This window comes from Lepisosteus platostomus, chromosome 18 (genome assembly GCF_059453375.1).
Source record: "Lepisosteus platostomus isolate fLepPlt1 chromosome 18, fLepPlt1.hap1, whole genome shotgun sequence".
In the NCBI taxonomy this organism is placed as follows: domain Eukaryota; kingdom Metazoa; phylum Chordata; class Actinopteri; order Semionotiformes; family Lepisosteidae; genus Lepisosteus; species Lepisosteus platostomus.
Genome location: NC_142628.1, coordinates 16,978,225 through 16,994,578, shown reverse-complemented (window position 1 = coordinate 16,994,578; position 16,354 = coordinate 16,978,225). Strand labels below are relative to the sequence as shown.

Sequence of the window (16,354 nt, the reverse complement as noted above, 5' to 3'; positions counted from 1 at the left end):
GCTCTCAGGTAACACAGGAAAACTGTGTCTCAGTGCTCTCAGGTGACACAGGAAAACTGTGTCTCAGTGCCCTCAGGTGACACAGGAAAACTGTGTCTCTGTGTTCCCAGGTGATACAGGAAAACTGTGTCTCAGTGCCCTCAGGTGACACAGGAAAACTGTGTCTCAGTGCTCTCAGGTGACACAGGAAAACTGTGTCTCAGTGCCCTCAGGTGACACAGGAAAACTGTGTCTTGGCGCTCTCAGGTGACACAGGTAAAATGTGTCTCAGTGCTCTCAGGTAACACAGGAAAACTGTGTCTCAGTGCTCTCAGGTGACACAGGAAAACTGTGTCTCGGCGCTCTCAGGTGACACAGGTAAAATGTGTCTCAGTGCTCTCAGGTAACACAGGAAAACTGTGTCTCAGTGCTCTCAGGTGACACAGGAAAACTGTGTCTCAGTGCCCTCAGGTGACACAGGAAAACTGTGTCTCTGTGTTCCCAGGTGATACAGGAAAACTGTGTCTCAGTGCCCTCAGGTGACACAGGAAAACTGTGTCTCAGTGCTCTCAGGTGACACAGGAAAACTGTGTCTCGGTGCTCTCAGGTGTGTCGCGTGTGAACTCTGTGTCTCAGTGCCCTCAGGTGTGTTGCGTGTGAACTCTGTGTCTCAGTGCCCTCAGGACAGAGTGCAATATGATGACTTGTGAGTGGTCACTCCTCTCCCCTGTCCTGCAGGTCATGACATTAACAGCCCACTGGAGTCGGCCAACATCGACACCAGTATCCTGGAGGAGTACATCAGCAAGGAGGACGACAGCGCAGACATGTGAGCACGGCTCTGTCGCCTCATCGTGTACTCCACAGGCTGTGTTTCTGTTGTGTGTCTGATTCATTCTCATCCTGTCTCTCCTCCTGTCTCTCTCCTCCTCTCTCCTTGTCTATTTCTCTCTGTCTCCCTTGTCTATACCTCTCCCTTCTCTCCCCTTTCTGCTCCTGTGTCTGTCTCTCTCTGCCCTTGTCCTCCCTGTCTCTCTCCTCCTCTCTCACTGTCTCTTTCTCAATTCAATTCAATTCAATTCAAGGTGCTTTATTAGCATGACCGATGGGTACAATCAGTGTTGCCAAAGCAAATAAAAATAATAAAATTAACATAGAACAAAACAAAAATAGAAGTAAAATAAAATCTACAGACGTTACAGACATTTACAACAAAGACATATTATAAAATACTGACATATACTGTAGGCAGCTGGAGCATTATTGGGAGACGGACTCACTGTTCCTCAGGCTGTGACAGGAGATCACATACTGGGCTGCCAGATCAACTGAGTTCCCTCCTCCCTCTCCCAGTAGGATTGGGACCTGTTGTGGTTTTGGCAGGTGTGGGAACTCTGGGATTAGATTTCTGAATTTCGGGAAGAATGTTTCTCTAATCCCAGAGTATCTGTCACAGTGCAGTAGGAAGTGCACCTCTGTCTCTATTTCTCCCCGCTGGCAGTGGGAGCACAGCCTGTCCTCTCTGGGCAGCCAGGTCTGCCTGTGTCGCCCAGTTTCTATGGCCAGGTTGTGGTCACTGAGCCTGTACTTCGTCAGGGTCTGTTTCTGTTTGTTATTTTTTATTTTGGTCAAATATTCAGCTAGTGTGTATTGTCTGTTTAAGGTTCTGTAGCATTCCAGTTTATGTTGTGTTTGTGTGTGTGTGTCCCAGTGTGTGAGATATTGCTGTTTGATCTGTGCTGTGATGTGGTTGAGTCTTGGTTGTGGTGCTCTAGCAGTGCTGTCCTGAGGCTGGTTAGTGTTGGTGTGGCTCAGGTCGGTGAGCCTCAGGACCAGCTGGCTCAGGGGGCTCTGTTTTGGGCTCAGCTCTTGGCTCAGCAGGGCTTTGTGGCTCTCTCTGTCTCCCCTATTTCTTTCAGTTTTCTCTCCTCCTCTCTCCCCCATCTTTTTTCTCTCTCCCTCTGTCTCTCTCTCTCAGTTCAATTCAAGATGCTTTATTGGCATGACCAATGAATAAGTCAGTCTTGACAAAGCAATACAAATACAATTAACATACAAAATCTGCAGTATAGACACAACACAAAACATTTGCATAGAAACATATGGAGCATTATTGAGAGACAGGCTCACTGTTCATCAGGCTGTGACAGGAGATCACACACTGTATTATTATTGAGAGACGGGCTCACTGTCTGTTCCTCAGGCTGGAACAGGAGATCACACACTGTATTATTATTATTGAGAGACAGGTTCACTGTCTGTTCCTCAGGCTGGAACAGGAGATCACACACTGTATTATTGTTATTATTGAGAGACAGGCTCACTGTCTGTTCCTCAGGCTGGGACAGAAGATCACACAATGTATTATTATTAAGAGACAGGCTCACTGTCTGTTCCTCTGGCTGGGGCAGGAGATCACACACTGTATTATTATTATTATTGAGAGACAGGCTCACTGTCTGTTCCTATGGCTGGGACAGGAGATCACACACTGTATTATTATTATTGAGAGACAGGTTCACTGTCTGTTCCTCAGGCTGGGACAGGAGATCACACACTGTATTATTATTATTGAGAGACAGGCTCACTGTCTGTTCCTCAGGCTGGGACAGGAGATCACACACTGTATTATTATTGAGAGACAGGCTCACTGTCTGTTCCTCAGGCTCGGACAGGAGATCACACACTGTATTATTATTATTATTATTATTATTATTATTATTATTATTATTATTATTATTATTATTATTGAGAGACATGCTCACTGTTCCTCGGGGTGGGACAGGAGATCACACACTGTATTATTATTATTGAGAGACAGGCTCAATGTTCCTCAGGCTGGGACAGGAGATCACACACTGTATTATTATTATTGAGAGACAGGCTCACTGTCTGTTCCTCAGGCTGTGACAGGAGATCACACACTGTATTATTATTATTGAGAGACAGGTTCACTGTCTGTTCCTCAGGCTGGGACAGGAGATCACACACTGTATTATTATTACTGAGAGACGGGCTCACTGTCTGTTCCTCAGGCTAGAACAGGAGATCACACACTGTATTATTATTATTGAGAGACAGGTTCACTGTCTGTTCCTCAGGCTGGAACAGGAGATCAAACACTGTATTATTGTTATTATTGAGAGACAGGCTCACTGTCTGTTCCTCAGGCTGGGACAGGAGGTCACACACTTTATTATTATTATTGAGAGACAGGCTCACTGTCTGTTCCTCAGGCTGGGACATGAGATCACACACTGTATTATTATTATTGAGAGACAGGCTCACTGTCTGTTCCTCAGGCTGGGACAGGAGATCACACACTGTATTATTATTATTATTGAGAGACGGGCTCACTGTTCCTCCGGCTGTGACAGGAGATCACACACTGTATTATTATTATTGAGAGACAGGCTCACTGTCTGTTCCTCAGGCTGGGACAGGAGATCACACACTGTATTATTATTATTGAGAGACAGGCTCACTGTTCCTCCGGCTGTGACAGGAGATCACACACTGTATTATTATTATTGAAAGACAGGGTCACTGTCTCTTCCTCAGGCTGGGACAGGAGATCACACACTGTATTATTATTGAGAGACAGGCTCACTGTTCCTCAGGCTGGGACAGGAGATCACACACTGTATTATTATTATTGAGAGACAGGCTCACTGTCTGTTCCTCTGGCTGGGACAGGAGATCACACACTGTATTATTATTATTTTTGAGAGACAGGCTCACTGTCTGTTCCTCCAGCTGGGACAGGAGATCACACACTGTATTATTATTATTGAGAGACAGGCTCACTGTCTGTTCCTATGGCTGGGACAGGAGATCACAAACTGTATTATTATTATTGAGAGACAGGCTCACTGTCTGTTCCTCAGGCTGGGACAGGAGATCACACACTGTATTATTATTATTGAGAGACAGGCTCACTGTCTCTTCCTCAGGCTGGGACAGGAGCTCACACACTGTATTATTATTACTGAGAGACGGGTTCACTGTCTGTTCCTTAGGCTGGGACAGGAGATCACAAACTGTATTATTATTATTGAGAGACAGGCTCACTGTCTGTTCCTCAGGCTGGGATAGGAGATCACACACTGTATTATTATTATTGAGAGACAGGCTCACTGTTCCTCAGGCTGGGACAGGAGATCACACACTGTATTATTATTGAGAGACAGGCTCACTGTCTGTTCCTCAGGCTCGGACAGGAGATCACACACTGTATTATTATTATTATTATTATTATTATTATTATTATTATTATTATTATTATTATTATTATTATTGAGAGACATGCTCACTGTTCCTCGGGGTGGGACAGGAGATCACACACTGTATTATTATTATTGATAGACAGGCTCACTGTCTGTTCCTCAGGCTGGGACAGGAGATCACACACTGTATTATTTTTATTGAGAGACGGGCTCACTGTCTGTTCCTCAGGCTAAAACAGGAGATCACACACTGTATTATTATTATTGAGAGACAGGTTCACTGTCTGTTCCTCAGGCTGGAACAGGAGATCAAACACTGTATTATTGTTATTATTGAGAGACAGGCTCACTGTCTGTTCCTCAGGCTGGGACAGGAGGTCACACACTTTATTATTATTATTGAGAGACAGGCTCACTGTCTGTTCCTCAGGCTGGGACAGGAGATCACACACTGTATTATTATTATTGAGAGACAGGCTCACTGTCTGTTCCTCAGGCTGGGACAGGAGATCACACACTGTATTATTATTATTGAGAGACATGCTCACTGTCTGTTCCTCAGGCTGTGACAGGAGCTCACACACTGTATTATTATTATTGAGAGACAGGCTCACTGTTCCTCAGGCTGGGACAGGAGATCACACACTGTATTATTATTATTGAGAGACGGGTTCACTGTCTGTTCCTCAGGCTGGGACAGAAGATCACAAACTGTATTATTATTATTGAGAGACAGGCTCACTGTCTGTTCCTCAGGCTGGGACAGGAGATCACACACTGTATTATTATTATTGAGAGACAGGCTCACTGTTCCTCAGGCTGGGACAGGAGATCACACACTGTATTATTATTATTGAGAGACATGCTCACTGTCTGTTCCTCAGGCTGTGACAGGAGCTCACACACTGTATTATTATTATTGAGAGACAGGCTCACTGTTCCTCAGGCTGGGACAGGAGATCACACACTGTATTATTATTATTGAGAGACAGGCTCACTGTCTGTTCCTCAGGCTGGGACAGGAGATCACACACTGTATTATTATTATTGAGAGACAGGCTCACTGTCTGTTCCTCAGGCTGGGACAGGAGATCACACACTGTATTATTATTATTGAGAGACAGGCTCACTGTCTTTTCATCAGGCTGGGACAGGAGATCACACACTGTATTATTATTATTGAGAGACAGGCTCACTGTCTGTTCCTCAGGCTGGGACAGGAGATCACACACAGTATTATTATTATTGAGAGACAGGCTCACTGTTCCTCAGGCTGGGACAGGAGATCACACACTGTATTATTATTATTGAGAGACAGGCTCACTGTTCCTCAGGCTGGGACAGGAGATCACACACTGTATTATTATTATTGAGAGACAGGCTCACTGTCTGTTCCTCAGGCTGGGACAGGAGATCACACACTGTATTATTATTATTGAGAGACAGGCTCACTGTTCCTCAGGCTGGGACAGGAGACCACACACTGTATTATTATTATTGAGAGACAGGCTCACTGTCTGTTCCTCAGGCTGTGACAGGAGATCACATAGTGGGCTGCCAGTTCACCTTCTCTCTCCCTGTCTATCTCTCTCTGTCTCGCAGTTGTTTCTCAGAGGTGCAGGGAGCCCCAGGTCCCAGTTTTCACCCCCCACAGCAGGGGGGGTCTTCAGGAGCTGTGTGTGGAGTGAGCCCCCCCCTCCCCCTGCGCCCGGGCCCCTCCCTGCCACCCCCCTGCCAACCACCGTACCCCCACCCACCTCCGCTGGGGCTGCTGAGGCACAGCTACCCCTGCCCGGGGCAGCAACAGCCTGTCAAGAGTGAACACAAGGGGCTCTATACAGCTGGGTAAGAGGGCCGAGGTGTGGTACTCGTGTTCCTCTGTTATTACCACACTCCACAGTCCAGCACACTGTCTCTGATCCTCTGAGCTACAACATACAACACACACACTGACACTGCAATACACACACCCACACACCCACACACTGACACACTCTAACACACTGACACTGTAATACACACACTCACACACTGACACACTGACACACTCTAACACACTGACACTGCAATACACACACTCACACACTCACACACTGACACACTCTAACACACTGACACTGTAATACACACACTCACACACCCACACACTGACACACTCTAACACACTGACACTGTAATACACACACTCACACACCCACACACTGACACACTCTAACACACTGACACTGTAATACACACACCCACACACCCACACACTGACACACTCTAACACACTGACACTGTAATACACACACTCACACACCCACACACTGACACACTCTAACACACTGACACTGTAATACACACACTCACACACTCACACACTGACACACTCTAACACACTGACACTGTAATACACACACTCACACACCCACACACTGACACACTCTAACACACTGACACTGTAATACACACACCCACACACCCACACACTGACACACTCTAACACACTGACACTGTAATACACACACTCACACACCCACACACTGACACACTCTAACACACTGACACTGTAATACACACACCCACACACCCACACACTGACACACTCTAACACACTGACACTGTAATACACACACTCACACACCCACACACTGACACACTCTAACACAATGACACTGTAATACACACACTCACACACCCACACACTGACACACTCTAACACACTGACACTGTAATACACACACCCACACACCCACACACTGACACACTCTAACACACTGACACTGTAATACACACACTCACACACTCACACACTGACACACTCTAACACAATGACACTGTAATACACACACTCACACACCCACACACTGACACTGACCTCCTGACAGATACTGTAATACACACACTCACACACTCACACACCCACACACTGACACTGACCTCCTGACAGATACTGTAATACACACACTCACACACAGATGCACTGTAACACACACTGACACACTAACACTCTGACACACACACGTTCACACACACTCAGTTCCATGACGTCAGCGCAGCCTGTTTGACTTCATCTGCACAAACAGCAGCAGGAGAGAAGGAGGAAGGAGGGGGAGAGAGGAGGCAAACGAAAGGATAGTCGGGCAAACCGATCGACCTTCCAGAGCGAGCAGCTGGCCAGGACCATTTAGCAATTAACCAATTACCTCTGCTCGCTGCTTCATAACGAGCTCCCACCTCTCTTACAGCACGCTGCCAGAGTCCCCTCCTGACTCCAGCTCAGAGCCCTACTCCCCCCAGCAGGTGAATGGTAAGTCCCAGCATCCCACTGCACGGCAGTACAGAGACCGTACCACTGCACAGGCCGGGGGGGGGGAGGCGTACAGTGTGCGCGCGCTGTCTTTCTGTACACAGGGTGGGGCGGCTGGCTTTGTCCTCTCTGTGGGCAAGGTGTGAGAGGGGGGAGGGGTGGAATTAGCGCTGGGAAGGAGGGAAAGCGCCCGAGAGGCCGCAGACGCAGGGAGAGCAGCGAGCCGAGCGAGACCAGGCCAGAGCAGAGAGAGGGAAGGGCAGGGGGCAGAGGAGCGACTCGGCCAGCCCACAGGTAAAACACCCCACCCCAGCCGGCCACTCATCCACTGCCCCCATCCAGCTCTGGGGGGCAGGGCAGAGGGGCCTGGAGCTGGGACACGGCGCCGCATTCACACACTCGCACACTGACCGCACACACACACACAGACTGCAACCACACACACCCCCCCCACCTCAGCTGTGTTGGTCTCTCCCGCTCTGGTGTCAGAGCGGAATCTGCTAATCTGATTGGCTGAGCTCCAAGCCTGCGGGCCACAATGGCAGGTACCAAGAGCAGCGGAGGGGGGAGGAACTGCGCGAATAAGGAAGGTCAAAGGACACTGGGCACACTGTAGCTCATGGGGCATGCCTACACAGCTGGGCCAAGAGGGGCTGGAGAGCCCGAGGACTGAGGCAGAGGGATAGGGCTGTCTGAGTTCGAGGACAGGGGCTCAAAGTTGTGTTGAGGTTGGGATAGAAGATAGAAGAGCCAGAGTATACAGAGAAATGAAGTGTTCAGAGTGCACACTTTAGATCAAGGGGTGTTGTGTTCAAATGTACCACACTCCAGTAAGACTTCGTTTGGAATATTGAATTGCACTGCAGAAATATTGTACTGCACAGGAATCTTCCCAAAGAAGAGCAACAAGGTACATTCCTGGGGTCAAAAGGAGAGGCTGGAGGAACTGAGTCTCTTCAGTCTGAAAGGAGTGTCCCATACCGACAGGCTGAGGAACTGAGTCTCTTTAGTCTGAAGGGGGTGTCCCACACCGACAGGCTGAGGGACTGAGTCTCTTTAGTCTGGAGGGAGTGTCCCTCACTGACAGACTGGAGGAACTGAGTCTCTTTAGTCTGAAGGGGGTGTCCCACACCGACAGGCTGAGGGACTGAGTCTCTTTAGTCTGGAGGGAGTGTCCCACACCGACAGGCTGAGGGACTGAGTCTCTTTAGTCTGGAGGGAGTGTCCCTCACTGACAGACTGGAGGAACTGAGTCTCTTTAGTCTGAAGGGGGTGTCCCACACCGACAGGCTGAAGAACTGAGTCTCTTCAGTCTGAAGGGAGTGTCCCTCACTGACAGGCTGGAGGAACTGAGTCTCTTTAGTCTGTGTGTCCCATACTGACAGGCCGGAGGAACTGAGTCTCTTTAGTCTGAAGGGAGTGTCCCTCACTGACAGGCCGGAGGAACTGAGTCTCTTTTGTCTGAATGGAGTGTCGCTCACTGACAGACTGGAAGAACTGAGCCTGAAAAGGAACTCAGTTACTGACTCAGTACTAAAAAATATTTGAACAAGTAATAGGTTTATTCCATGCTGAAGAAAAGAAGAAAAAAAACACAATGTTTCGGCCGTGGAGCCTTCTTCAGGTGTGAGGAAGACAGGGCAGTAAGCCTATTACTATTACTTGTTCCTTTGCAGCCTACCCATGCTGACGCAGCTCCCCACCTGAACTACTCAAAAATATTGGCAACATCAGTCAGGAAAGACAAGTGGAAAGTATGTGGAAGTGGATTTAAAGCAGAGAGCAGGAGACATGTCTTTACCCCAAGGGTGGTGGGAGTGTGGAACAAGCTGCCCAGCCATGTTATTGAAACAGGCTGACTTTGGTTTCTCCTCAGGAAAGTGCTTTGGATGAGCTACAGTATCTAGCAGTTAGCAGTTAGGCTCCTGTGGCGTCTGACCTCTCTGATCTGCTGCAGGAGTCTGTGTGCGTTTTCTCTCCCAGACTGTCACATGCTCCGGACCATGACCCCCGAGAACATGTGCCACATGACCCCTCCTCCGCCGGGGCCCCCCCCGCCACACCACCACTACCCCAGCATGCACCGGGACATGTACCTAAAGGCCGAGCCCATGATGCCGCAGTACCCGCTGGGCGCCGGGCTGGGCGCCGGGCTGGGCGCCGGGCTGGGCGCCGGGCTGGGCGCCGGGGAGCTGCAGCAAGGCCAGCAGAGCCAGATGCAGACCCAGATGCTGCACCAGCTGCTGCAGCAGCAGCACAGCGCAGAGTGAGTATCCCACAGGGTGTGTGTGTGTGTGTGTGTGTGCGTGTGTGTGTGTGTGTGTGTGTGTGCGTGCTCCAGCACCTCATGCCTTCCCCTGTGTGTGCGTGTGTGTGCGTGTGTGTGTGTGTGTGTGCGTGCTCCAGCACCTCATGCCTTCCCGTGTGTGTGCGTGTGTGTGCGTGTGTGTGTGTGTGTTTGCTCCTGCGCCTCACGCATTCCCGTGCCTGTGTGTGTGCCTGTGTGTGTGTGTGTGTGCTCCTGCACCTCATGCCTTCCCGTGTGTGTGTGTGTTTGTGTGTGTGCTCCTGCACCTCATGCCTTCCCGTGTGTGTGTGTGTGTGTTTGTGTGTGTGCTCCTGCACGTCATGCCTTCCCGTGTGTGTGTGTGTGTGTGTGTGTGTGTGTGTGTGTGCTCCTGCGCCTCACGCATTCCCGTGCCTGTGTGTGGGAGTACAGGGGGATCCCGATGCACCAGGCCAAGAAGAGGAAGCACTCGGACTCCCCCCCCAGCACGCTCAACGCGCAGATCCTGTCCGGCATCATCAAGCAGGAGCCAGGTGAGCCCATCACACCTGGCCAGCTCAGGCCACGAGATAAAACACACAGGGCTGAGCCCCTACGTTAATACTCCACAGCTCTGAGCTCCTACGTCAATACTCACACAGGTCTGCACTCCTACATTAATACTCACACAGGTTTGCACTCCTACGTTAATACTCACGCAGGCCTGCACTCCTATATTAATATTTACACAAGTCTGCATCTCTATATTAATACTCACGCAGGTCTGCGTCCCTACATTGATACTCACACAGGTCTGCACTCCTACATTAATACTCATGCAGGTCTGAGCCCCTACGTTAACACTCACACAGGTCTGCACCCCTACATTAATACTCACACAAGTCTGCGTCTCTACATTGACGCTCATGCAGGTCTGAACCCCTACGTTAATACTCACACAGGTCTGCACTCCCACATTAATACTCACGCAGGTCTGCACTCCCACATTAATACTCACGCAGGTCTGCACTCCTACATTAATACTCACGCAGGTCTGCGCCCCTACATTAATACTCACACAAGTCTGCGTCTCTACATTGACGCCCATGCAGGTCTGAACCCCTACGTTAATACTCACACAGGTCTGCACTCTCACATTAATACTCACGCAGGTCTGCACTCCTACATTAATACTCACACAGGTCTGCACTCCCACATTAATACTCCACAGCTCTGCACCCCTACGTTAATACTCCACAGGTTTGCGCCCCTACATTAATACTCACACAGGTCTGCACTCCTACATTAATACTCATACAGCTCTACTCCCCTATAAGATAAGAGGGGGATAAGATCAGATAAGATCACTTTATTGGCCCTATACATTTCTTGTATGAGGAATTCATCTTTTCACAGACCCCAGCTTGCTCTCCATGAGACACACAGACAGGGAGAGAAGCTGGGGGTCAGAGCGCAGGGTCAGCCATTTATACAGCACCCCTGGAGCAGTTGGGGTTCAGGGCCTTGCTCAGGGGCCCAACAGAGTAGGATTCCTCTGCCGGCTGTGGGATGTGAACCGGCAACCTTCCAGCCACAGACGCAGTATTATATTAATACTGGCACTGATCTGTCCAGTTACACATAGCCTTCGGGCACACCTGGAGCACTACAGCTGCACTGCCAATCTGTGTCTCCGCAGGGCTGATGCAGGACGGGGACAGCTCCTATCTGGACCCTAATTACCAGTGCATAAAGTGGCAGCCCCACCAGCAGAACAAGTGGACTCCCCTGTACGACGCCAACTGCAAAGAGCTGTGAGTGTCCAGCAATCCTCCTGGGGAGCAGCGCAGGGGAGAGGGGCGGCGCCCTGGTGGAGGACACAGAACAGTACAGGGCAGGGAGAGAGGGGGACACAGGACAGGACAGGGGGGAGAGAGGGGGACACAGGACAGGGCAGGGAGAGAGGGGGACACAGGACAGGGCAGGGGGGAGAGGGGGACACAGGACAGGGCAGGGGGGAGAGAGAGGAGCAGCACAGGGAGAGAGGGGGAGACAGGACAGGGGGGAGAGAGGGGGACACAAGACAGGACAGGGGGGAGAGGGGGACACAGGACAGGACAAGGGGGAGAGGGGGACACAGGACAGGGCAGGGGGGAGAGAGGGGGACACAGGACAGGGCAGGGGGGAGACAGGGGAGCAGCACAGGGAGAGAGGGGCGCCACCCTGGTGGAGGACACGGGACAGCGGGGAGACAGGAAATAGGACAGCAGAGAGAGAGGAGAAGCTGGGAGTGGGGAGGGCAGGAGAGAGGAGAAGCTGGGAGTGGGGAGGGCAGCAGGAGAGAGGAGAAGCTGGGAGTGGGGAGGGCAGCAGGAGAGAGGAGAAGCTGGGAGTGGGGAGGGCAGGAGAGAGGAGACGCTGGGAGTGGGGAGGGCAGCAGGAGAGGAGACGCTGGGAGTGGGGAGGGCAGCAGGAGAGAGGAGACGCTGGGAGTGGGGAGGGCAGCAGGAGAGAGGAGAAGCTGGGAGTGGGGAGGGCAGGAGAGAGGAGACGCTGGGAGTGGGGAGGGCAGCAGGGGAGAGGAGACGCTGGGAGTGGGGAGGCAGGGGAGAGGAGACGCTGGGAGTGGGGAGGGCAGCAGGAGAGAGGAGAAGCTGGGAGTGGGGAGGGCAGGAGAGAGGAGAAGCTGGGAGTGGGGAGGGCAGCAGGGGAGAGGAGACGCTGGGAGTGGGGAGGGCAGCAGGACAGAGGAGAAGCTGGGAGTGGGGAGGGCAGCAGGAGAGGAGAAGCTGGGAGTGGGGAGGGCAGCAGGAGAGAGGAGAAGCTGGGAGTGGGGAGGGCAGCAGGGGAGGAGACGCTGGGAGTGGAGAGGGCAGCAGGAGAGAGGAGAAGCTGGGAGTGGGGAGGGCAGCAGGAGAGAGGAGAAGCTGGGAGTGGGGAGGGCAGCAGGAGAGAGGAGACGCTGGGAGTGGGGAGGGCAGGAGAGAGGAGAAGCTGGGAGTGGGGAGGGCAGCAGGAGAGAGGAGAAGCTGGGAGTGGGGAGGGCAGCAGGAGAGGAGAAGCTGGGAGTGGGGAGGGCAGCAGGGGAGAGGAGACGCTGGGAGTGGGGAGGGCAGCAGGAGAGAGGAGACGCTGGGAGTGGGGAGGGCAGGAGAGAGGAGAAGCTGGGAGTGGGGAGGGCAGCAGGAGAGAGGAGAAGCTGGGAGTGGGGAGGGCAGCAGGAGAGGAGAAGCTGGGAGTGGGGAGGGCAGCAGGGGAGAGGAGACGCTGGGAGTGGGGAGGGCAGGAGAGAGGAGAAGCTGGGAGTGGGGAGGGCAGGGGAGAGGAGACGCTGGGAGTGGGAGGGCAGCAGGAGAGAGGAGAAGCTGGGAGTGGGGAGGGCAGCAGGAGAGAGGAGAAGCTGGGAGTGGGGAGGGCAGCAGGAGAGAGGAGACGCTGGGAGTGGGGAGGGCAGCAGGGGAGAGGAGACGCTGGGAGTGGGGAGGGCAGCAGGAGAGAGGAGAAGCTGGGAGTGGGGAGGGCAGCAGGAGAGAGGAGAAGCTGGGAGTGGGGAGGGCAGGAGAGAGGAGACGCTGGGAGTGGGGAGGGCAGCAGGAGAGAGGAGACGCTGGGAGTGTGAGGGCAGCAGGAGAGAGGAGAAGCTGGGAGTGGGGAGGGCAGCAGGAGAGGAGAAGCTGGGAGTGGGGAGGGCAGCAGGAGAGAGGAGACGCTGGGAGTGGGGAGGGCAGCAGGGGAGAGGAGACGCTGGGAGTGGGGAGGGCAGCAGGAGAGAGGAGAAGCTGGGAGTGGGGAGGGCAGCAGGAGAGAGGAGAAGCTGGGAGTGGGGAGGGCAGGAGAGAGGAGACGCTGGGAGTGGGGAGGGCAGCAGGAGAGAGGAGAAGCTGGGAGTGGGGAGGGCAGCAGGAGAGAGGAGACGCTGGGAGTGGGGAGGGCAGGAGAGAGGAGAAGCTGGGAGTGGGGAGGGCAGGGGAGAGGAGACGCTGGGAGTGGGAGGGCAGCAGGAGAGAGGAGAAGCTGGGAGTGTGAGGGCAGCAGGAGAGAGGAGACGCTGGGAGTGGGGAGGGCAGCAGGGGAGAGGAGACGCTGGGAGTGGGGAGGGCAGCAGGAGAGAGGAGAAGCTGGGAGTGGGGAGGGCAGCAGGAGAGAGGAGAAGCTGGGAGTGGGGAGGGCAGGAGAGAGGAGAAGCTGGGAGTGGGGAGGGCAGGGGAGAGGAGACGCTGGGAGTGGGAGGGCAGCAGGAGAGAGGAGAAGCTGGGAGTGGGGAGGGCAGCAGGAGAGAGGAGAAGCTGGGAGTGGGGAGGGCAGCAGGGGAGAGGAGAAGCTGGGAGTGGGGAGGGCAGCAGGAGAGAGGAGAAGCTGGGAGTGGGGAGGGCAGGAGAGAGGAGAAGCTGGGAGTGGGGAGGGCAGGGGAGAGGAGACGCTGGGAGTGGGAGGGCAGCAGGAGAGAGGAGAAGCTGGGAGTGGGGAGGGCAGCAGGAGAGAGGAGAAGCTGGGAGTGGGGAGGGCAGCAGGGGAGAGGAGAAGCTGGGAGTGGGGAGGGCAGCAGGAGAGAGGAGACGCTGGGAGTGGGGAGGGCAGCAGGGGAGAGGAGACGCTGGGAGTGGGGAGGGCAGCAGGAGAGAGGAGAAGCTGGGAGTGGGGAGGGCAGCAGGAGAGAGGAGAAGCTGGGAGTGGGGAGGGCAGGAGAGAGGAGACGCTGGGAGTGGGGAGGGCAGCAGGAGAGAGGAGACGCTGGGAGTGGGGAGGGCAGCAGGAGAGGAGAAGCTGGGAGTGGGGAGGGCAGGAGAGAGGAGAAGCTGGGAGTGGGAGGGCAGCAGGAGAGAGGAGAAGCTGGGAGTGGGAGGGCAGCAGGAGAGGAGAAGCTGGGAGTGGGGAGGGCAGCAGGAGAGAGGAGACGCTGGGAGTGGGGAGGGCAGCAGGAGAGAGGAGACGCTGGGAGTGGGGAGGGCAGCAGGAGAGAGGAGAAGCTGGGAGTGGGGAGGGCAGCAGGAGAGAGGAGAAGCTGGGAGTGGGGAGGGCAGGAGAGAGGAGACGCTGGGAGTGGGGAGGGCAGGAGAGAGGAGAAGCTGGGAGTGGGGAGGGCAGCAGGAGAGAGGAGAAGCTGGGAGTGGGGAGGGCAGCAGGAGAGGAGACGCTGGGAGTGGGGAGGGCAGCAGGGGAGAGGAGACGCTGGGAGTGTGAGGGCAGCAGGAGAGAGGAGAAGCTGGGAGTGGGGAGGGCAGCAGGAGAGAGGAGAAGCTGGGAGTGGGGAGGGCAGCAGGAGAGAGGAGAAGCTGGGAGTGGGGAGGGCAGCAGGAGAGAGGAGAAGCTGGGAGTGGGGAGGGCAGCAGGGGAGAGGAGACGCTGGGAGTGGGGAGGGCAGCAGGGGAGAGGAGACGCTGGGAGTGGGGAGGGCAGCAGGAGAGAGGAGAAGCTGGGAGTGTGAGGGCAGCAGGAGAGAGGAGAAGCTGGGAGTGGGGAGGGCAGCAGGAGAGAGGAGACGCTGGGAGTGTGAGGGCAGCAGGAGAGAGGAGAAGCTGGGAGTGGGGAGGGCAGCAGGGGAGAGGAGACGCTGGGAGTGGGGAGGGCAGGAGAGAGGAGACGCTGGGAGTGGGGAGGGCAGCAGGGGAGAGGAGACGCTGGGAGTGGGGAGGGCAGCAGGGGAGAGGAGACGCTGGGAGTGGGGAGGGCAGCAGGAGAGAGGAGAAGCTGGGAGTGGGAGGGCAGCAGGAGAGAGGAGAAGCTGGGAGTGGGGAGGGCAGCAGGAGAGAGGAGAAGCTGGGAGTGGGGAGGGCAGCAGGGGAGAGGAGACGCTGGGAGTGGGGAGGGCAGCAGGAGAGAGGAGAAGCTGGGAGTGGGGAGGGCAGCAGGAGAGAGGAGACGCTGGGAGTGGGGAGGGCAGCAGGGGAGAGGAGACGCTGGGAGTGGGGAGGGCAGCAGGAGAGAGGAGAAGCTGGGAGTGGGGAGGGCAGGAGAGAGGAGAAGCTGGGAGTGGGGAGGGCAGGGGAGAGGAGACGCTGGGAGTGGGAGGGCAGCAGGAGAGAGGAGAAGCTGGGAGTGGGGAGGGCAGCAGGAGAGAGGAGACGCTGGGAGTGGGGAGGGCAGCAGGAGAGAGGAGACGCTGGGAGTGGGGAGGGCAGCAGGAGAGAGGAGACGCTGGGAGTGGGGAGGGCAGGAGAGAGGAGAAGCTGGGAGTGGGGAGGGCAGCAGGAGAGAGGAGACGCTGGGAGTGGGGAGGGCAGCAGGAGAGGAGACGCTGGGAGTGGGGAGGGCAGGAGAGAGGAGACGCTGGGAGTGGGGAGGGCAGCAGGAGAGAGGAGACGCTGGGAGTGGGGAGGGCAGGAGAGAGGAGACGCTGGGAGTGGGGAGGGCAGCAGGGGAGAGGAGACGCTGGGAGTGGGGAGGGCAGCAGGGGAGAGGAGACGCTGGGAGTGGGGAGGGCAGCAGGAGAGAGGAGAAGCTGGGAGTGGGAGGGCAGCAGGAGAGAGGAGAAGCTGGGAGTGGGGAGGGCAGCAGGAGAGAGGAGAAGCTGGGAGTGGGGAGGGCAGCAGGGGAGAGGAGACGCTGGGAGTGGGGAGGGCAGCAGGAGAGAGGAGAAGCTGGGAGTGGGGA

General features: G+C 54.7%; 1 protein-coding gene across 40 annotated transcripts in view; it reads left to right on the top strand.

Moving 5' to 3' along the window:
* myrf (myelin regulatory factor) overlaps positions 1-16,354 on the top strand; it is a 73,129-nt gene that overhangs the window by 26,571 nt on the left and 30,204 nt on the right. For 39 of the 40 annotated variants that reach the window (XR_015928126.1, XR_015928110.1, XR_015928105.1 and 36 more), the window contains exons 2-7: positions 718-808; positions 5,808-6,050; positions 7,436-7,497; positions 9,481-9,763; positions 10,217-10,317; positions 11,463-11,577. Coding sequence is in view for 6 of the 40 variants with exons in the window: in XM_088611340.1 (XP_088467466.1) it covers positions 718-808; positions 5,808-6,050; positions 7,436-7,497; positions 9,481-9,763; positions 10,217-10,317; positions 11,463-11,577 (895 nt within the window). In the remaining 34 variants the exon portion in view is untranslated. Of the gene's footprint in view, positions 1-717; positions 809-5,807; positions 6,051-7,435; positions 7,498-7,634; positions 7,792-9,480; positions 9,764-10,216; positions 10,318-11,462; positions 11,578-16,354 lie in introns of those variants that run through there. The other variant, XM_088611341.1, reaches the window with a different exon arrangement.